The following is a 23,740-nucleotide window of genomic DNA, read 5'->3' as shown; positions in this document are numbered from 1 at the left end:
GGATGCTCAACTGACTGAGCCACCCAGGTGCCCCAATGCCTTGGTATTTATGTGCACACTGAGGGAAGTTGTTCCTATAACAGGAATCATCCATAGAAAAGGTGGTTAAGAAGGGCACCTGAGTGGCTCAGTCGGTTAAGCATCTGACTTCAGCTCAGGTCATGATCTCCCAGTTCCTGGGTTCGAGTCCCGCGTTGGGCTCTGTGCTGGCAGCTCAGAGCCTGGAGCCTGCTTTGGATTCTGTGTCTCCCTCTCTCTCTCTGCTCCTCCCCTGCTTGTGTTCTCTCTCTTTCTCTCTCTCTGAAAAATAAATGAAACATCAAAAAAAATTAAAAGAAAAAGAAAAGGTGGCTAAGAAATTTGTCCTTGATTTTAGCTGAGGTGATCAATCATACTACCTTGGCCTTGGAGGGTGTTCTGGTCAGCCTCAGCTTACTGTCCAGGGTTGTCACAGATGATGAAATTGCCAAGGCAGAATCTGTGCAATTGCTAATACATGCTGTGGCACCTGGATTAGTGTCTCAGGCCAAGCAGAAAGGTTAATACAGAAACTTAAGGAGAAAAGCACCTGGCTTTGAAAGGTAAACCTTAAGGACTTATGGGGTACGTTCAGCTGATGGAGTCTGGAACCCTGGAGGTCATGGTTGAGCAGAATACTGTACAACGGCCTCATTCTGCCACTTAGGGTCCTGTTGATAATAACTTCAACTAAGTGCTGCATGAGACAACAGATTTGGCCCTAGCCTCCCTCAGTCAGATTAATCAGAGTGGCCAATGGAATAGTGTACTCATGAGAAAATTTGCAGAAGGCAAGACAATATAGAAATGAGGGGTGGACACTGTTGGGAGACAATTCTCCATGGGACTCTCACACTTCTACATGTCTTGTGGGCACAAGCACAGACTGCCCTTTTGCTCTGGACTATCACTTCAAGGATGTTCTCATTGCAAACAGCCTTGGAACATGTGTGTGCCCCGCTCCAGGGCAAAGGATAGGTTTGCTTACTACTCATTATAAAAGACTCAGGTGGGGACACGTAAGTGGCTCAGTGGGTTAAGTGCCCAACTTTGGCTCAGGTCATGATCCCGCAGTTTGAGGGTTCGAGCCCCGCATTGGGCTTGCTGCTTTTAGCGCAGAACCCATTTTGGATCCTCTGTCCCCCTCTCTCAGCTTCTCCCTCTGCTTGCGCACGCATGCACGCTCCCTTGCTCTCTCAAAAATAAACATTAAAAAAAAAAAGATTCGGGTAATCTAAGTAACCCACTGTGTGTGCAAGTGTCACGTGGTCCTCTTCATGTCACCCTATAGGAACTGTGACTTAGGGAACTGGCACAAGGGTATTAAGTCCTCTTTCTCTGACCCAGAAGTCTCACGTTTTCTGCCAGCACCCAGGCCACTGTGGCAGGCTTGTTTGTTAGCTTGCAAGTAGATAAAATCTCAGACCCTTCCCATTCTTGACAGAGACACAGGAACAAAATGCAATGGCACGGATGGAGCTAGGGAGTAGCACACTAAGCGAAATAAGTCAGAGAAAGACAAATACCATATTATTTCTCTCCTATGTGGAATTTAAGAAACAAGACAAATGAGCAAAGGGGGAGAGAGAGACAGAGAGAGACAGAGAGAAATCAAGAAACAGACTCTTAACTATAGAAAACAAACTTCTGGTTACCAGAAGGGAGGTGGGGGGTGGGCGGGGAATGGGTGAAATAAGGGATGGGGATTCAGGAGTGCACTCGTCCTGAGGAGCACCGAGCGATGAATGGAAGTGTTCGAATCACTATGTTGCACAGCTGAACCTAATATAACACTGTATGTTAACTAACTGGAATGAAAATAAAAACTGAAAAAAAAAAATGCAATGTGTGCACTTCATGTGGATTCTGATTTGAAGTAACCAACTTTGAAAAGACACTTGCTTCAGCTGCGTTAAAAACTGGTGTAATACTGGGGCATCTGGGTGGCTCAGTCAGTTAAGCATCTGACTTCGGCTCAGGTCATGATCTCACAGTTCGTGAGTTCCAGCCCCACGTTGGGCTCTTTGCTGACAGCTCAGAGCCTGGAGCCTGCTTTGGATTCCGTGTCCCCCTCTCTTTCTGCCCCTCCCCTGCTCATGCTCTGTCTTTGTCTCTCTCTCTCAAAAAAAATAAACATTAAAATTTTTTTTTAAATTGGTGTAATATATTGGCAGACCTCAATAAAAAAAAAGTGAAAAAACAAACAAACAAGAAATAATATAGAAATGATGTCTAGAACAATTCCTGCCCGGAGAACAGGGGACAGAGAAAGAATTATGACTAATGAACAAAGTGAGGTGGAAATGAAGACTTTAAAATCTTCTAGAGAAAAAAAACAACAAAAACAGGGAAGACAAGAAATTCAATATACATATAATTTGTGTCCCTAGACTGACCCAAACAAATTGAACAGACAAGCTCTCAAATAAAATTCAAGGAAAGCTTACAACAAATAAAAGAACTCTTGAAATAGCAGTATACAAATCTTGTCATTACTCATACTGGGCAGTTAGTAGATACTGTTTCAATAATTGGAATATTAATTATATTTTTATAATAGTAACCACTGAAAGAACCAAAAAAGAATTCAACCCTCCCAAATTACTAGAAGGAACTCAAAACAAAGCAAAACAGACCATGTAGTGAAAGATATTTTAAAAAGCAGCATTAAAATTAGAAGACGTCAGGGGCACCTGGGTGGGCTCAGTCAGTAAAGCATCTGACTCTTGATTTCGGCTCAGGTCATGCTCTTACAGTTTGCAGGTGCAAGCCCTGCATTGGGCTCTACGCTCACAATGTGGAGCCTGCTTGGGATTCTCTCTCTCCCTCTCTCTCTCTCTCTCAAAAATAAACATTTTTTTTAAATTAGAAGACATATAAAACACACTGTTCATATGTTGTATAGCAAAAATGCTCTACAAAAACGACTCAGAGTGATAATGATAAAAAGGATGAGCAAATGCCAGCAGAAAGGAAGCAAGGTCTCCATTTTAATATCAATCAGAAGAGAATTCTGGGACAACAAAATTAAATAAGACAGAGGAAGACACTTTCTAAATAAAAGACTCAATCCAAAATAAAGAATTCTGGACATCATCAATGTATAAAGACACATCCACAAAAAAGAAGCAAGGTCTCCATTTTAATATCAGTCAGAGGAGAATTCTGGAAAAGTATGAAACAAGACACAGGAAGGCAATATATAAAGATAAAGGACTCAATTCAAAATGAAGAATTCTGGATGTCATTAATCAAACCCCATTGTGTCAGTGACAATCCCTACTGTGAGTCTGGGGAAGGAACTGAAGTGTGAAATGCTCAACTTCGATACTTTTTAAAATCAAGAATGGATGTTGAATTTTATCAAATCACTTTTCTCCAATGGTATGTTAATATGGTGAATTACCTACAGATTTCATAATATTGAACCATGTGCTCAGAAAGAAAGCATTTTTAAGGAACTGCTAGATTCCGTTTGATAATATTTCATTTATAATTGCCCCGTCACTATGCACAAGCGAGACTGATCTGTAGCGGGTGTTCCCTTGGTCAGGCTTCTGTACCAAAACATTAAACAGAAAGTATAATAGACCCTAGGGAAAGCAGGATTCTCACAGGGATATAGAGTATGTAGGGAGAATGGAGGCTTGGAGCCCAAGAAACAAAGAGTTGAGGGCTGGGAGGTTGGGTTAACTGAGACTCCTAGGATGGGCAGAGAGGAACGGTACAATGGGGGAGGGCTATAGGGGGAGTGACACCCCCAACCCCAGTTTGAGGAACCAAGTCCCTGGCCAAAAACCCAACCAACAGGAGAGGACATTAAACATATATAGAACAGAAGGTCTTGTCTGTGAGCTTACAGGAATTACTTATCTGGTGAAACACCTTGGCTGGAAGTGGATCAGGAGTCGAGGGGAGAATTTTTGACATGACAAATGTGACTGCACGTTATATGCTTTGGGAAGGTACCAGCACAGAAGAGGAAAGGTGATGATACAGGAAAGAGAGGAGATACCTATATGGGGGGTGGGAAGGGGTTCAGTGGGGAGCTCATTTCTTTTTAACAGAAAGGAAAGTTCATGGGCACAGGGAGGGCAGATGTAAAGGCATTCAACCCTATCATTTTCCCTCTACCTACAAGTTTTGCTTTACTGCATAAACTTAAAAATGTGCCACTTGAAGCTCACCTGTTATGGACTGGATGCTTGTGTCCCCCTAAAATTCCTATGTTGAAGCCCTGATCCCAATGACTTGGTATGCAGAGATATGGCCTTTGGAAGGTAATGAACACATGACCTTATGAGGATGGGGCCCTAATGATGGGATTAGACTGGGGCCTTTAATATGACTGCCCTTATAGGAAGAAACACCAGAGAACCTGTTGGCTCTCTGCAATTCCCGTCCGCGTGCACACAAAGAAGAGATCACGTGAAGAAAGTGAGACGATGGTTACCTACATGCCAGGTCCTCACTAGAACCCAACCTGCTGGCATCAGAATCTCCGACTTCCAGTCCTGAGAATTGTAAGGGAAAAATATTGTTGCTTAAGCCACCAGGTCTAAGGTATTTTATTATGACAGCTCGAGCGAAGACACCCTCTATGTCTTTTGTAAAATTGTTTTCTATTTAAAACATATTCATGTAGAAGCTCCTGGGTGGCTCAGTCAGTTAAATATCTGACTTCGGCTCAGATCATGATCCCATGGTTCACAGGTTTAAGCCCCACGTCGGCCTCTGTGCTGACAGCTCAGAGCCTGGAGCCTGCTTCGGATTCTGTGTCTCCCTCTCTCTCTGCCTCTCCCCTGCTCGCACTCTGTCTTCCTCAGTCTCTCAAAAAATAAATAAATGTTAAAAAAAATTAAAAACATATTCATGTAAAATATTTTAATGTTTGCAGATATTATTTATTTTTGCTAGCTTTTTGCTTTTTATTTTTAATTCTCTGTGGTTGTAGAATATCACCACCTACATTATAGCAAAGCTTTAGATTATTTTGCTTTGTGTGACCAAGGGTAGGTTAAAATGGCTAAGGGTAGAATTAACTACTTCTGCTAGTTTCTTTTTTTTTTTTTTAACGTTTATTTATTTTTGAGAAGAGAGAGACGGAGCATGAGCGGGAGAGGAAAGAGAAAGAGGGAGACACAGAATCTGAAACAGGCTCCAGGCTCTGAGCTGTCAGCACAGAGCCCAATGTGGGGCTCGAACTCACAGACCACGAGATCATGACCTGAGCTGAAGTTGGACGCCCAACCGACTGAGCCACCCAGGCGCCCCAACTACTTCTGCTAGTTTCAATTTTACATACTTTAAGGATATATATCATCAGCTTTAAGGGTGTTGATCATTTTTATATTTCTTAGCATTTAATAGTTTGAACCATTTACCTTCATCCCTTGTGATATATTTCACCTTCCATTCCCTCTGGTCTGATATTAAAAATGCAGCTCCACGTTTCTACTGGTTCTTATTTGCCAAGCCTATCATTTTCTATTCCTTTATTTTCACATTTCCTCCATCTTTTCATTTTAAGTGTAACTAGAGTTTATAAAATAATGCTTGACCTTGGACGGTTTTTGCTTTTCTTTCCCATCCAGTCTGAGAATCTCTTTCTTTTAAGGAATGATTTTAATGCATTCATAATATGTGATTACTATAACACTAGGACTGATTTCTGCTATTTATATAGTTCTTTTCGTTTCTTTTAATCACCTTGACAAATCAACTTTTGGGTGTTTCCCTATTTAATGCTCATTTGAAAATTACCCATTCTATTTTCATTTTTCTGCTCACTTATTCCAGCATAAGACCATAGTTATATGTATGTTTCTCTAACAAGCTCTAGCAATATCTATATCTTTATCATAATAAGAATAACAGAGGGGCACCTAGGTGGCTCAGTCAGTTGAGCATCTGACTTTGGCTCAGGTTAGGATCTCACAGTTCATGAGTTCGAGCCCCACATCAGGGCCCAATTCAGATCCACTGTCCTCCTCTCTCTATGCACCTCCCTGACTTACACTTTCTCTCTCTCAAAAATAAACAAACATTAAAACAAAAAAACAAAAGAATAAGAGAACCACAGTATTCTTTGTTTTTCCTTTTACCCACTCTCCAACTACCTCTTGTGTATAGAATTATAATTTCAGGTCCAATTTGTGATGATATACACTCATATATTTGCATTGTTATTTTTCCTTTAGATGATAGAAACAAAAACTGATGTCAAGAATATATTTGAAGAAAATATTAACACACTAATGGGAAATGCAAAGATTACTTGAAAAAATATAGATGACATACCTTATTCTTTAGCAGGAAATCTGAATCGTCATAAAGGGACAAATGATTCTACCTTAAAATATAAATGTAATGCAAGCTCACTGACAACAGCAAGGAGATATGTTTTTAAATTTGGCAAGCTGATTATAAATTGTGTACAGAAATTAAAACAATCAAGAGTACAGTATATTTCTGATAAAGAAGGGTAATCAGAGACTTAGTCCTACAATCTATTAGAATAAATTATAAATATAGGGGAATTAGAATCACAAAGATTATGACTATTATTAGATCAATGGAACAGAATAAGGTCCATAAATACACCCAGAGTTACATATTAGAATATATACATATACTAATGTAGTATTGTATGTTAGTGGGGAAAATATAGGTCATTCAATAAATGGTGTTGGGACAGATCAATAGGCATCTTGAAGAAAATGAAAATGGATCTCTACCTTGGGGTGCCTGGGTGGCTCAGTTAAGCGTCTGACTTTAGTTCAGGTCACGATCTCATGGTTCGTGGGTCTGAGCCCCACACCGGGCTCTGTGCCTGGAGCCTGCTTCAGATTCTGTGTCTCTCTCTCTCTCTCTGCCCCTCCCCTGCTCACGGTCTGTCTCTCTCTGTCTCTCAATAATAAATAAGTGTTTAATAAAAATGGATTCCTACCTAAGGCTTTAAAACAACCACCGAAAATCTAGATAGAGAAGTAGAGGTTAAAGGTAAAAACATTAAAGTACTGAAAAAAAAAACTGCTCAAGCATGGCTGAGCATTGGGGAAAGCCTTCCTAGTTATGATACAGAACTTGGAAGACATAAAAGATTCATAAACACAATTATGTAAAATACCTGGAGAAAACACCAAAATTTTCATTTAAGAGACAAATGAGGACAAATATTTGGGTCTCCTATAAAAGACAAAGAGCTACTCTCCTTAAGATACAAATAGCAACAACCTAGGGGTGCCTGGGTAGCTCAGTTGGTTAAGTGTCCAACTTTTTATTTTGGCACAGGTCATGATCTCATGGTTGTGAGATTGAGCCTGCATCAGGCTCTATGCTGACAGAAAGGAGCCTGCTTGGGATTCTCTCTCCCTCTCTCCCTGCCCATTCCCTGCTCGCATTCTTTCTCTCTCTCTCTGTCTGTCTGTCTCTCTCTCTCAAAATAAATAAACATCTAAAAAATGGCAACAACCTAATAGAAAAATGGGCAAAGAAAATTTAAAATCAGCACAGGAAAAATAATATAAATGGCTCTTTTAACACAGTCAAATATATTTAACTTTGGCCATACTGAGAGTAATGCAAATTAGATCCATAATGCAAATTAGATCCATACGGAGACACCATGTTTTCATCTATCTAATGTGCCCAAAAGAAAAAACAAATATGACAAGACACTGTACTCCACCGGGTATGGTAAAAACAGGCACTCTTCTGTAACTGATAGAAACCATAAGGAAGGCCAAAATGCCAGGGTGCCTGGGTGGCTTGGTCAGCTGAGTGTCCGACTCTTGACTTCAGCTCAGGTCATGATCCGAGTGTCATGGGATCAAGCCCCAAGCTGAGCTCTGTGCTGAGTGTGGAACCTGCTTAAGATTCTCTCTCTCTCTCTCTCTCTCTCTCTCTCTCTCTCCCTCCCTCTGCCCCTCTCACTCACTCGTGCATGCTCTCTTTCTCCAAAAATAAAAAAATGAAAATGCATTATTAATTTCTTCTGAGAATTCCATTTGCAGATATTTCTCTTTAAAAACACTCCCTTTTGTGTCAAGTGAAATATGTATAAGGATTTTCATTGCAGCACTGTTTGTAATAGCAAAAGATTGGATATATCTTAAATGTCCACAAAGAGGAGACTGGTTATATTTTGATATATCCACATATTAGAGTAAGATTTCAATTCAGTCTTTAAAAAGAATATGTAACTCATTACATCTACTAACACTGAATGATCACCAAGATTTATTAAGTAGGAAAAGCAAATATTGAAAACTCAAAAATGGATATAGAGGTGTGAGTGTGTGAGTGTGTGCGTGCGTGTGTGTGCATCTGCCTTTGCAAAGGGTATATGGGAGACTGGGGTCAAAATTAGAGGGTATAGTCATACACTGTTGGTGGGAATGCAAACTGGTACAGCCACTGTGGAAAACAGTGTAAATGTTCCTCATAGAACTACCCTATGATTCAGTAATTGCACTACTGGATATTTCCCCCCAAAATACAAAAACACTAATTCAAAGGGATACAGGCACCCCTCTGTTTATAGCAGCATTATCTACAATAGCCAAATTATGGAAGCAGCCCAAGTGTCCACCCATAGATGAATGGATAAAAAAGATGTGGTATACACACACACACACAAACACACACACACACACACACACACACACACACACAGGAATATTACTCAGCCATAAAAAAGAATGAAATCTTGCCATTTGCAACAACATGGATGGATCTAGAAAGTATAATGCTAAGTGAAAAAACCCAGTCAGAGAAAGGCAAATACCATATGATTTCACTTATATGTGGAATTTAAGAATCAAAACAAATGCGCACAGGAAAAAAGAAGAGAGAGAGACAAATCAAGAAAGAGACTCTCAACTATAGAGAACAAACCGATGGTTACCAGAGGGGAGGTGGGTGAGGGGTTGGGTTAAATAGGTGAAGAGGTTTAAAGAGTACACTTATCCTGATGATCCTGATCCTGAGTAATGTACAGAATTGCTGTATCATATATTGTACAGCTGAAACTAATATGTATATTAACGATACTGGAATTAAAGTTAAAAACTTAAAAAAAAATTTTCTTTTCAAAAGATTTTATTATGAAATATACTATTCATGTAAAAACATATGAAACATAAATATTTGGCTTACTGATTATTCAAGGCAAATACCGACTAATTCTCACCCTAGTGTGGAAACAGAACAGTGCTAGTTCCTTGCCCAGAAGCGTTCCTCATGCCTCTTTCCTCTCCCCGACCCCTAACTCCCGCCAATCAAGAAAACCACTGTCCTACCTCTGATGGTAACCACTTCCTTGATTTACTTTCTAGTTCGACAACCTCACCATACACCCCTGTACAATACAGATTTTTTTGGCCTGCCTTAAACTTTATGCAAATTGAAATAACACAAATTTGTTTGTGTCTGGCTTCTTTTACTCAAAGTATGTTCACTTTATTTAACCAGTCTACTGTTAATAGACATTTAAGCTATTTCTAGGTTCTGGCTGTTGCAAGTAATGCTACAGGAAGCATTTATACACGAGTCCTGGTACATCAGCCAAGGGTTTCTGTTGCACATTTTCCTGGGAGAATTGTTTCCTCATATGGTCTACACATGCTTGGAGGAAGAAGGCTAAAATGTCTTCCAAAGAGACTGTGCCAATTTATAGCCCCACCAGCAGCACAGAACTGCAGATATAAGCTAATGTATCAACAGCTGTATGCGCTGACACGAGCATATGAGCCACTGATATGGCTCTTTATCCACTCAACACTTGTCATTGTCAGTCTTCTTAATCTTAGCGATTCTGGTGACAGTGTAGTGGTATTACATTGTGGTTGAAATTGTGCATTTCCCTAATGACTAATGAGATTGAGCCCCTTCTCAGGTGTTTATTAGCTATTTGTGCATCTTCTTTGGTTACGTGTCTGTTCAAATAAAGTCTCTGAACTACTGGGTAGTCTGCTTTTTCTTACTGTTTTGTTGTTCTTTATATATTCTTATACAAGTCTTTATATATTCTTATATAAGTCCTATCTTGTCTATTTCTTCTCCTACCCTGAGGCTTGTGATCCTCTTAATGGAAGTGATTATTGTAAAAGTCAGGGTAGTAGTTATCTTTGGGAGTAGGGAGATCCTGGAATGCTGAGTAAGGATACTTTCTAGACCTATCGTGAAAAATCACTGAGCTATACATGTGTGTTTTGTACACTTTTCTGTATGTATGTAAGATGTATTTTACAATAAAAAATTTTACATATAGGCTTAAGCTATGACCCATTAACTCCACCCCTATATATATAGTTAAGAGACAGGGGTACACATGTACATGAAGAGACATGATAAAAAGTGTTCATGGCAGCATTGTTTGTAATTCATACTGTATTTCACCAAAAGACTTAAAATTAATAAAACTGATATGTTTAGTAGGCCACCATTCATGAAATAAAAAGGATAAAGTAAGAATGTGTTCACAGCTGCTTTTATTTACATAAAAAACCCTAATCATTCAGAGAAAAGTAACTAAATTGGTTAGAATATATTAGAGAGAACCAAGCTGAGAGGAGAAAGATGGTAAGAGAATTTAGACTGTACACTTTTACATTTTTAAATTGTATACAGTTTTATATTTTTTTAACTTTTGAGCCATGTGTCCATATCATTATTCAAAAAATTAAACTAAAAAACTATTACTAATATCCTTAGACTGATAAGACACTACACTGATAAAGCCTTTATAAAATTCTGAAAACAGGGGGCACCTGGGTGGCTCAGTTGGTTGAGCATCGACTCTTGATTTCAGCTCAGGTCATGATCCCAGGGTCATGGGATCGAGCCCTGTGTTGGGCTCCATGCTGAGCGTGGAATCTGCTTAAGATGCGTTCTCTCTCTCTCTCTCTCTCTCTCTCTCTCTCTCTCTCGCCCTCTGCCCCTCTCCCCTGCTCTCTTTCTCCCTCTCTTAAATTAAAAATATTCTGAAAATAAAAAGAGCTATTTGAAATAAAAATATAAGTATTAATGAGCAACACAAAAGAAGACCTGGGAGATAATTTTTTTAAAAAAAACAACTAGAAAAGAGAACAAAAGAAAAAGAAATGAAAATCAGAACAAAGAATTTTTTAAAATGGAGAATCAACAACCAAATAACCGTTTTTCTGTAAAGCTGAGAAAAATGTGTGCGTGAATAGAAAAGGACTAGACTGGAAACTAGGCTTTTAAAACTCTGCACAATTGTGGCACCTGGGTAGCTCAGTCAGTTAAGCATCCGACTTCGGCTCAGGTCATGATCTTGTGGTTTGTGGGTCAGAGCCCTGCTTTGAGCTCTGTGCTAACACCTCGGAGCCTGGAGCCTGCTTCAGATTCTGTGTCTCCCTCTCTCTGTACCTCCCCACCCCCACTCATGCTCCCTGTCTCTCAAAAATGAATAAACATTAAAAAAAATTAACAATAAAATTCTGCACAAAAATGATTTCCAACCTAGAATTCTATAATCAGCCAAAAAGATATATTTTAGTGTCAAGGTCAAGTAAGTATATTTCCATGGCATGTATTACTTTTTTATTTCTATAAATGTACTTATACAATTATAGATAGTAAATAATATATTCTTGCATGGAATTGTCAAACATACAAAGTTTCATAAAATCTACCTGTCATGCATCCATTCTCAGGGATAGACTGAAGAATGTACTCCCACAAAATGAGGGGGTAAATCAAGAAAGAGGAAGACACAGGACCCAGGAAACAGGAAAGAAGGCAGAGGATCCCCGGGAAAGGGGATAGGACACAAGACAGAGGTAAGAAAGATTGTTTAGGGGATGGCAAATGTATTACCAAGGTAATAGCTGCGGGTGAAGCTGAGAGCTACCTGACCAGTCTTCAGCAAGTCAACCAGCTCCAGGAGGTTGTTATGAAGATGCGTTAGTATATGTTGTGTGCATATAACACTGCTGGCACATGGTAAACATGACATGAGTGTTTATAATTATTGTCATTATGATTATTACCTAATATGTCTGAATATGCAGAGAGGAGATTTAAACAACTGTGAAGAATCTGGACTTGAATCATTGATATGTATCTAGTAAAGCAAAGAAATGACTAAACCAGAAAATTATTAATTCCAGGGAAAAGAAAGAGTTGTGCGGAAACAGTAATCACAGCATAGACACTATGTGATCCAACTCTAAATAGTCACAGTAATAAACACTTATGATGAATCTGATCGAAACAGTATTTATAGGCAAACGTTTATGTTGGTGGGGGTGTATGGAAAAGCTAAATCTCCACCTTCCATAATGGAAAGTCAACAGATAATTTAAGCCAAAACTTAAAAAAAAAATTGAATCCATTGAAAAGATTAAGAATGTTTGCCTCCAGCAAGCTGGAATCTGGCAGAAACAAAGCAGCCTGGAGCCTGCTTCGGATTTTGGGTCTCCCTCTCTCTCTGTCCCTCCCCTGCTCATGCTCTGTCTGTCTCTCTTTCTCTAAAATAAACAAACATTTGGGGCACCTGGTTGGCTCAGTGGGTTAAGCTTCTGACTTTGGCTCAGGTCATGATCTCACGGGGTTCATGAGTTTGAGCTCCACCTCGGGCTCTCTGCTGCCAGCGCAGAGCCTGCTTCAGATTCTGTCTCCCTCTCTCTCTGCTCATCCCCTACTCATGGTCATGCTCTCGCTCTCTCTTTCTCTCTCTCAAAAATAAACAAACATTTAAAACAATTAAAAAAGCTTGTTCCTGAAAGGAACAGTATTCTGGAGCCAACTGGCTGGCAGTAAAGAGGGAATCACAGTATACAAAAAAACCCATCAAACTTCAGAGGAACTTAAACTACAAAATCCAGGTCATTATAGTAACTGTACTGGGTTATAATGGAAAAAAAAAAGTTAAAAACGTGTAAGTAGGGGTTCCTGGGTGGCTCAGTCAGTTAAGCATTCGACTTCAGCTCAGGTCATGATCTCATGGTTCATGAGTTAGAGCCCCACGTAGGGCCCTGTGCTGACAGCATCAGTAGGGCCCTGTGCTGACAGCTGAGAGGCATCCTGTGGAGCCTGCTTCACATTCTGTGTCCCCCTCTCTCTCTACCTGTCCCCCACTCACACTCTCTTTCTCTCTCTCTCCCTCTCTCAAAAATAAACATTAAAAAAATAAGAGAAAAAATAAACATTAAAAATGAAATAAAATAAAATACGACTTACAGAACTGTTTGACACCCTTTACCACTTGTAAATAAAACAAAAAACTAATTTCAAATTACAAAGTGGCAAAAAATATTCACAAAAATATACAAGAACCATAAAGGGTCATGAAACTTAATATTAAAAAAAAAAACTTTAAAAAAACCATAAGCTATGAAACTAGAAATCAAGTAGAAACACTCTGGAAAGAACACAAACACATGGAGGCTAAACAACATGCTACTAAGCCACAAATAGTTCAACCAAGAAATCAAAGAGGAAATCAAAAAATACATACAGACAGATGAAAATGAAAACACTATGGTCCAAAATCTTTGGGACTCAGCAAAAGCACCTCTAAGAGGGAAGTTTATAGAGATACAAGCCTACCTCAAGAAGCAAGAAAAATTTCAAGTAAACAACCTAACCTTACATCTAAAGGAGCTAGAGAAAGAAGAACAAACAAAGCCCAAAGCTAGGGAAGGAAGGAAATAATAAATATTAGACCTGAAATAAATGGGATAAAGACCAAAAAAAAAAAAAAACCCAATAGAAAAGATCAATGAAACCAAGAGCTGGTTCTTTGAAAAGATCAACAAAATTTATAAACCTTGAATCATACTCATCAAGAAAAAAGAATATTCAAACAAATAAAACCAGAAAAGAAAAAGAAGAAGTAACAAGCGACATCACAGAAATACAAAGGATCGTAAGAGAATATTATCAAAAATTACATTCCAACAAATTGGACAAGCAAGAAGAACTAGATACATTCCTAGAAACATATGATCTCCCAAAATTGGATCCAAAAGAAACAGAAAATATGAACAGACTAATTATCAGCAATTAAACTGAATCAGTAATCAAAAAACACCCAACAAACAAAAGTCCAGGACCAGATGGCTTCACAGGTGAAATGTTTAAAAAAGAGTTACTACCTATTCTCAAACTATTCCAAAAAATAGAAGGGGGAAGAAAACTTCCAAGTTCATCATACAAGGCCAGCATTTCCCTGATACCAAAACCAGACAAGGACACTACAAAAAAAGAAAAATACAGGCCAATATTTCTGATGAACATAGATGCAAAAATCCTCAACAAAATATTAGCAAATGGAATCCAACAATATATTAAAATCCTAACCCATAATCAAGTGAAATTTATTCCATATATCACATTAACAAGAGAAAAGATAAAAACTATATGATCATTTCAATAAATGCAGAAAAAGCATTTGACAAAATACAGTATTCATTCATAATAAAAACTCTCAATAAAGTGGGTTTAGAGGAAACATGCTTCAACATAATAAAGGCCATACATGAAAAACCCACAGCTAACATCATAGTTAATGGTAAGAAACTGAAAGCTTTTCCTCTAAGATCAGGAACAAGACAAGGATGTCCACTCTCACCACTTTTATTCAACATAGTACTGAAAGTCCTAACCACAGCAATCAGACAAGAAAAAAGACATAAAAGGCAGCCAAATGAGTAAAGAAGAAGTAAAATACCACTATTTGCAGATGACATGATACTCTATATAGAAAACTCTATAAAGACTTCACCAAAAAACCAGTAGAACTGAAAAATAAATTCAGTAAAGCTACAGAATACAAAATCCATATATAGAAATCTGTTGCATCTCTATATACTAATAATGAAGTAGCCAAAAAAGAAATTGAGAAAACAATCCCATTTACAATTGTACCAAAAAAGAATAAAATACCTAGGAAAAAATTTTACCAAGGAGGTAAATGATCTGTACTCTGCAAACTATAAAACATTGATGATTAAAAAAAAAAAAAAAAAAGAAAAAAAGAAAAGAAAATAACACCACCAGGGGCGCCAGGTAGCTCAGAAGGTTAAGCATCTGACTCTTATTTTGGCTCAGGTCATGACCTCACAGTTTCATGAGTTCAAACCCCACATCGAGTTCTGCGCTGGCAGCATGGAGCCTGCTTGGGATTCTCTCTCATTCTCTCTCTCTGCCCCTTCCCCATTCGTGTTGTCTCTGTCTCTCTCAAATAAATAAGTAAACTTAAAAAAACTGAAAAAAGAAAATGACACAAACAAAAGGAAAGATACTCTCAGATCATGGTTTGGAAGAATTAATATTTTTAAAATGTCCACATTACCCAAAGTGAGCTATAGATTCAATGCAATCCCTTCAAAATAGCAACAATTTCCACAGAACTAGAATAAATATTCCTAAAATTTGTACGGAACCACAAGACACCAAATAGCCAAAGCAGCCGTAAGAAAGAAGAACTAAGCTGGAGGTTTCACAATCCTGGATTTCAAGATCTACTACGAAGCTGTAATAATCAAAATATCATAGTACTGACAGAAAACCTGACACACAGATCAATGGAACAGGAAAGAGAGCCCAAAAATAAACCCACATGTATACGGTCAATTGGTCTATAACAAAGGGAGGTAAGAATATAGAATAGGGAAAAGACTGTCTTTTTCAGTAAATGGTACTGGGAAAACTGGACAGCTACATGCAAAAGAACGAAAATGGGCCACTTTCTTACAATGTATGCAAAATAAACTCAAAATGGATTGAAAACCTAAATGTAAGACCTGAAACCATAAAACTTCTAAAAGAAAACACAGGCACTAATCCATATTTATGGATATTTCTCCTGAGGCAAAAGAAACAAAAGCAAAAATAAACTACTGGGACTATACCAAAATAAAAAGGTTTTGCACAGCAAAGGAAACCATCAACAAAACAAGAAGGCAACCTAGCGAATAGGAGAGGATACTTAAAAATACATATCCAATAAGGGGTTAATATCCAAAATATATAAAGGACTTATACAATTCAACACCAAAAAGGTCCAAGTAATCTGATTCAAATCTAGGCAGAGGACCTACATAGACATCTTCCCAAAAAAGACATCCAGATGGCCAACAGGCACATGAAAAGATGCTCAACATCACTAATCATCAGGAAAGTGCAAATCAAAACCACAATGAGATGTAACCTGACACCAGTCAGAATGGCTAGAATCAAATAAGTGTCGGTGATGATGTGGAGAAAAGGGAAACTTCGTGCGCTGTTAGTGGGAATGTAAATGGGTACTACCACTTTGGAAGACAGTAATTTAATTACTCAAAAAATTAAAAATAGAACTACCATATGATCCACTGATTCCACTACTGTGTATTTACCCAAAGACAATGAAAATACTTATTCAAAAAGATATATGCACCCCTATGTTTATTGCAGCATTATTTACAATAGTCAAGATAAGGAAGCAACCCAAGTGTCTGTCAATAGATGAATGGATAAAGAAGATGTGGTACACACACACACACACACACACACCCCATAAACAATAGAATATTACTCAGCCATAAAAACGAATGAAATCTTGATGCACCTAGCTGGCTCAGTCAGTGGCATGTGTGACTCTCGATCTCGGGGCTGTGGGTTTGAGCCCCACACTGGGTGTAGAGATTACTTAAAAATAAAATCTTTTAAAAAAGAATGAAATCTCACCATTTATGACAACACGAATGGACCTAGAGGCTATTATGCTAAGTGAAATAAGTCAGACAGAGAAAGTCAAATACCATAGGATTTCACTTATCTGTGGAATCTTAAGAACAAAACAAAACGAACAACCCAAAAACCAAAACAAACAGATTCTTAAAGACAGAGAACAAACTGGTGGTTGCCAGAGGAGAGGTCAATGGGGAAATGAGCAAAATAGATAAGGGGGAGTAAGAGGTACAAACCTCTAGATATAAAATAAATAAGTCACAGGGATGAAAAGTACAGCATAGGGAATAGAGTCAGTAATACTGTAATAACATTGTATGGTGACAGATGGTGAGTACACTTATTGTGGTATTTAGTAATGTATAAAACTTTCCAATCAATATGTTGTACATCTGAAACTAATAGAATATCCTATGTTAATTATAGCTCAATTTAAAAAAGTCCATAAGCTAAGATAAATAAAACAGCAATAGACAAGAGAAGGAAATTCACACAAGGGAAAGGAATGACCAATTAAAATTCCCTCATTATGCTGCTTGATTAAAATACAAGTTGTACAAATTAAAATAATCAGATACTATCTTTCATTCTGGATGAATTCCTGCCCCTGGGCACCCTTTCCTCCTCACCTCACACGGGTTGTCACATCTCCCCACAGCCAGAGCCAGGGATGGCCCGGGAGAGCTCTGGTTGGCTGGCATGTTCCCGCTGGGCCTCAGCCCTCCAGCTCTCTTCCTGATGCTCCTCCCAAGAGCCGGAAGCCAGGTGGGGTCCGTGGACTCAAACAGAGCTGCTGGGGCCGGAAGGAAGTTTCTGCAGCCTCCGCTATGGGGTCTGGCCCACGGGCTCAAGAGAGACTCCAAGAAACCTGGAAAGACAGAGTCCACATAGTCAGTCATTCAGCAGTCACCCCACGAACACTTCCTGGAGGCACCCAAGTACAGTTCCTGGCACTGGATACTGCGGGGTAGACAAAGTCCAGTCAATATCGATTCTGGTTATTCGTCAAAATGGAATATGAGCAAGACCATGAGATTTAGATTAAAATTAATAAAGGCTTACATTCTAGCTCTGCCAACTTTTAGCTACGAGAGTATAAAAATGTTTCTTCATTTTCTCTCTCTCAAAAATATTTTTAAAAAATTAAAAGGGGCACCTGGGTAGCTCAGTCGGTTGAGTGTCCGACTTCGGCTCCGGTCATGATCATGCAGTTTGTGGGTTTGAGCCCCACATTGGGCTAGCCTACTGCTGTCAGCGGGGAGCCGGCTTCAGATCCTCTGTCCCCCACTCTCTGCCCCTCCTCCACTTGCACTCCCTCAAAAATAAACATGTCAAAAAATGTTTCTTCATTTTCTTTTCAAAATGAGTCAAAACTACCTCATGAGGCTGTGAAAATTAAATGCAGTGCTGTTCATAAGACACTTAGCACCAGGCTGGCCCAAGTAAAACATTTAATTCATATTAGCAAGCATTGTGATTACACGGAATCATGGAATATGCAAAAGCAGATACCTCCCTGAATTTGCACAACAATCCTGTCCCCTACATGTTGCCATAATCATTATTATTTCATTTTATGCACACAGAAACAGGGATTTAGTGATGTTAAGTCAAACCCAGTCTACCTGGCTTCAAAGCTCACATTCTCAACACTACAACACAGTACCTTTTGTGTGGTCGGCTTAAAATAAACATGGTTCTGTTTAACAGATGTTGAAAACATGACTGCGGTTTGGAATAAAAAAGAGGAAAGTTTCTTAAAACAGAAGAGATATGCCATAAGAAAAATATTAATAGCCTGGGACTATAATGTTTTAATTACTTCAAAATATTCAGAGGTAAAACTGTTTCTCCTTTTACGGGGTCTAGGGAGGAGAGGATGTCTCTGTGTCTATGTTGAGGAACAATTTTATTCTGATCAACTAATGGAAGCACTATAGATTTAGTCATTCTTGGTAGGAAAGGGAAAGTATCCTTTATAAAATGAAGAGGAACAGAAGTAAGAAAGACAACAAAAATAAGAAATGGGATAAAGAGGCAACAAGAAAGTAAATAAGGAGTAAAATAAAAGGCATGATCAAGTTGAATTTTAAATACATAAACATGTTATACCAAAGAAAGAAGGACTATGCTTTCTTTTCTTATGCGCATTAACTTTTATAAAATTCCACCAAATAGTTTGGCCAGGAAGGAAATCTGGTAGATGTTTTTATACTGGGAATTGACAGGCTACATTGTCTGATCATAGTATAAGATGTTCAATATAGGGGCACCTGGGTGGCTCAGTTGATGAAGTGTCCAACTTCAGCTCAGGTCACGATCTCGCTGTTCGTGAGTTCAAGCCCCACACTGGGCTCTGTGCTGACAGCTCAGAGCCTGGAGCCTGCTTCGGATTCTGTGTCTCCCTCTCTCTCTGCCCCTCCCATGTTCACGCTCTCTCCTTCTCTCTCTCTCTCTCTCTCAAAACTAAATAAACATTAAAAAAAATTTTTTTAAGATGTTCAATATCATTAGTCATTACGGAAATGCAAAGCAAAACCAAAATATTCTATCCATTAGGAGACTGCTTCACATCCATCAGGATGGCTAAAATAAGGGGGGGGGAAGACAGTAGTAACAGGCATTGGTGAGATGCAAATCAATTGGATCATATATTGTCAGTGGAATTGTAAAATGGGATAGCCACCCTGAAGAACAGTTTGGCAGTTCCTCAAAATGTTACTCATAGAGTCACCATATGATCCAGCAATGCCACTCCTAGGTACCTAGCCAAGAGAAATGGAAACACACGTCTGCTCCAAAACTTATATACACAACTATTCACAGCAGTATTATTCACAGTAGCCAAAGTCTGGAAACCACATAAATGTCCATCATCTGAAAATGGATAACCAAAGTTTAGTATAGCCATACAATGGAATATCATGTGGCAATAAAAAAGAAGTATTAATACATGCTACAACATGAATAAACCATGAAATCACTATCTTACTTGAAAGAAGCCAGTCACACAAGACCACAGATTTTATGATTCCACTTATGTAAAATATTCAGAATAAGCAAGTACATAGACACAGAAACTTGATTAGTAGTTGCCTAGGCTGGGAGTGTGGGGTGGCGTGAATGGTGAATATCTGCTAATGTGTACCAGGTTTCTTTCTGGGGTATTGAAAATGCTCTAAAATTAGACTGTGATAATAATGATTTCACAACTCTGTGAATGTACTAAAAACCACTGAACTGTATACTTTAAATGGATGAATTTTATGTTACTGGAATATATCTAAATCTATTTTGTATATCTAAATAAATCTGATTTATTTTTTAATTTGTACTTTTTTAAATAAATCTGTTTTAAAAGAAAAGGAAGGCATTCCTAAATAACCCAGGGTAAGTGGGAAGTCAATACAGAAGCCACACAATTTTTACCAGAAGTCATGGGACACACTAAAGTCATATAGAATGAAATTTACACCTTTAAATGGTTGATTTTAATTAAAAATAAATATAACAACAAAAGAACTATGTGTTCAGCCTAAAACATTAGAATTAGAAAAAACAAAACTAGGCAAAGCCCCCTCCACCAAAAAAATAAAGTAGTTGCTAATAAAAATAAAATCTTAAATAATTCAAATAAATATAATAGGGGGGTTAAAGAAAACAAAGAGCTAGTCCTTTGAAATGACCAATGTCAGAGATAACCCCATGGCAAACCAGATAAAGGAGGATAGCTTAAAACATATAATAGGTATAGATATAGATATATAGATATAGATGTAGATATACATGTAGATATAGATATAGATATCTTTCCCAGATAAGGCAGTGTTTCAAACTACTTATTGTGGGATATTATGCATAACTGTATAGCAACATATTTTCATATTGATGTGAAACAGGTGCTTCCCTAGCAAGGTATAAATTAACAAAGTTAATACAGGGAAAAAACAAAAGAGAACAATAAATGTATAAGAGACCAGGAAAAAAATGACATCACACAACAAATACAAATAGTAAGACTCTGAGATGTAGAAAGGAGATAGCCCATGGATCTCAGGGTCTGAGGAACAACACAGTGGTGAGTTCCCTAGGTTTCCTTTTCCTCCCATATATCACAAACAGGGCACTGGAGAAGCTTATAACTCAGAACTGTCAACAGGTACAGAGACAAAAACTCTGAGAAAAGCCTACTTCCTTAATCAAAGGACCAAGAAAAGGGTGGACTAACTAAACATATCCATCCCATTCCAGCCAAATACTAACAGAATACACTTTCTCTTCAAGCACCCATGCAATATTCTCCAATACCTACCACACCCAGGGTCATTAAACAAACCTCAGTAAATTGAAATCATATAGTGTATGTTCTCTAATATCATCAAACTGGAAATCAATACAGAAAGATAACAGGAAAGTGTCTAAACACTTGGAAATCAAACAATAATTTCTTTTTTTTTTTTAATTTTTTTTAACATTTATTTATTTTTGAGACAGAGACAGACAGAGCATGAACGGGGGAGGGTCAGAGAGAGAAGGAGACACAGAATCTGAAACAGGCTCCAGGCTCTGAGCTGTCAGCACAGAGCCCGACGCGGGGCTCGAACCCACGGACAGTGAGATCGTGACCTGAGCCGAAGTCGGATGCTTAACCGACTGAGCCACCCAGGCACCCCAATAATTTCTATATAATCCATGGATCAATGGAAATTAAAAAGTAATGAATTGAAACTAAAAACACAACATATCATAATTTTTTGGATGCAGATAAAGCAGTGTTGAGAGGGAAATTTATAGTACTAAATGTTTATATTAGAAAAGAATTAAGATGGGGCGTGTGGGTGGCTCAGTTGGTTGGGTGTCCGACTTCAGCTCAGGTCATGATCTCATGGTTCCTGGGTTCAAGCCCCGCGTCGGGCTCTGTGCTGACAGCTCAGAGCCTGGAGCCTGTTTCAGATTCTATGTCTCCTTCTCTCTCTCTGTCCCTCCCATGCTCGTGTTCTGTCTCTCTTTCTCTCAAAAATGAATAAATGTTTTAAAAATTTTTTAAAAGAAAAGAATTAAGGTCTTAAATCAATAATTTAAGCTCCTATCTCAAGAAACTAGAAAACGAACAAAGAAAACTCAAAGCAAGCCAAAGGAAGGAAGTAATAAATAAAAGAGCATAAATCAATAAATTTAAAACACTTACCAAATTGTTGAATCACTCTATAGTACACCTGAAATAAACAAAAATAGTTGAGAAAAAAATATATATGTAAACACAGGAAGAAAGAAAGAAAGAAAGAAAGAAAGAAAGAAAGAAATCGAAAACAGAAAAACAATAGAGAACAATCAATGAAACCAAAAGCTGGTTCTTTGAAAAGATTGATAAAATTGGTAATCCTCTAGTAAGACTGAAAAATATAAAAAGAAGATACAAATTACCAATATCAGAACTGAAACAGAAGGCATAACTACAGACGCTAAACTTTCCATTAAACGGAAAGTGAGGGAATACCATAAACAACTTAAATCCACATATATCCAACAATTTGGATGAAATAGTCCAATTCTCCACAAAACACAAACTCCCACAACTCACCCACTATTAAATAGATACTCTGAAAAAAATAATCTCAATAGTCCTATAACTACTATAGAAGTTGGAGCCATAACCAAACAGCTTCCAAAAGGAAATGTTCAAGCCCAGATGGTTTCACTGGAGAATGCTACCAAACACTTAAAGGAAAATTAGCATAACTCTACACAATCTCTTCCAGAAAATACAAAACAAAAGAATACTTCCCAACTCATTCTATGAGTTGTATATTATCCTAATTCTAAAACCAGACAAAGACATAACAAAAAAAACCCACAAAACTATAGACCAGTATCTGTCATAAACTGAGTCTCAAAAATTCCTCAGAAAAAAAGCATTAGCTAATCAATTCCTGCAACATATAAAAAGAAAACCAAAACCAAAGTGAGAATTATTCCTGGAATGTAAGGCTGGTTCAACATTCCAAAATAAAGAATAAAGAACCTAAAAATAGCCCCACACAAGTATGGCCAATTTATTTTTGACAAAGGCGCAAAACAAGTCAAGGAAGGAAGGCTAGTTTTCAACAAATGGTGCTTGAGTAATTGGACATCCAAACAGATGAGCTTCAATCTAAGTCTCACACTTTATACATTATTAACTCAAAAGGCATCATGGACAGCAGGAAAGAGAAATGCACCAATCACCATCACACTGGAGAGTTTCCCTCTCCTCTGTCAGTAACAGGAGAAAAAGACAACAAAGAGTGCAAATTTTGTATGACACAGTTGACAACTAAACAACTAAATATTATTTCTGATTAAAATACGGAACATTTATAAAAATTAACTATGGCCTAGACCATGAGTGTCTTCCTATTTCAAGGAGGGAGCTTCACGTAGCCACTTTTCTTACCACAGAAGACTAAGGTTAGAAATCTATTAAAAAGATAAACTTTTGGAAACTAAAAACGCACTTCTAAGTAACTGGGGCAGAAGAAAAATCAACTCTTAGGGAACACTCAGAACATAATGCACCAAACCTTGTGGGTCTTGGAGTGAAGTTCAGGATCTTAACGTTGACAGAAGAGGAAAATAATGATCGAATCATCCAACTACGGTTAGACAACCGATTCTACCACTGACCACACAGAACTCCCCAACACTCACCCTCCCTGTGGACCCATCACCTCCACATCCCTCCGGCACAGTGCAAAGAGATCCCCCCGACAACTATTGAACCACTGCTGAGAACCGTAGCTGCTTCCGGTCACCAACCCTAGCACCGCCCCTTCTCAGGGTTTGGGGCGAGGAACGAAGGGGGCGTGGTTCTGCACACGCGCAAAACCACATTCGAAGCCACTGTCAGCCCAAAGTCAACGTGGGGACGTTACGGAGTCGGTGTTTTGGCGCATTCAGCGCCCCTCACCCGTGTTATCAAGCGGGGAAAATGGCCGCGCCCTGGTCGCGCTTCCCTGTGGGGTGCGCCATGTTGGGGGAG

The 23,740-nt window shown here is 38.4% G+C and overlaps 1 protein-coding gene across 5 annotated transcripts in view; it reads right to left on the bottom strand.

Moving 5' to 3' along the window:
* Nucleotides 1–23,740, bottom strand: part of ZNF81 (zinc finger protein 81) — a 90,084-nt gene that overhangs the window by 66,209 nt on the left and 135 nt on the right. Inside the window, exons 1-3 of one of the 5 annotated variants that reach the window (XM_047844544.1) lie at nt 23,410–23,516; nt 21,911–21,938; nt 17,352–17,590 (exon numbers count right to left, since the gene is read on the bottom strand). In XM_047844544.1, the coding sequence (XP_047700500.1) occupies nt 17,352–17,423 (72 nt within the window). In that variant the 5' untranslated portion in view covers nt 17,424–17,590; nt 21,911–21,938; nt 23,410–23,516. Of the gene's footprint in view, nt 1–17,351; nt 17,591–21,910; nt 21,939–23,282; nt 23,517–23,740 lie in introns of those variants that run through there. The other 4 variants (XM_047844543.1, XM_047844545.1, XM_047844546.1 and 1 more) reach the window with 4 other exon arrangements.

This window comes from Prionailurus viverrinus, chromosome X (assembly GCF_022837055.1).
Source record: "Prionailurus viverrinus isolate Anna chromosome X, UM_Priviv_1.0, whole genome shotgun sequence".
NCBI lineage: Eukaryota > Metazoa > Chordata > Mammalia > Carnivora > Felidae > Prionailurus > Prionailurus viverrinus.
This window is presented reverse-complemented; position numbering and strand designations above follow the sequence as displayed.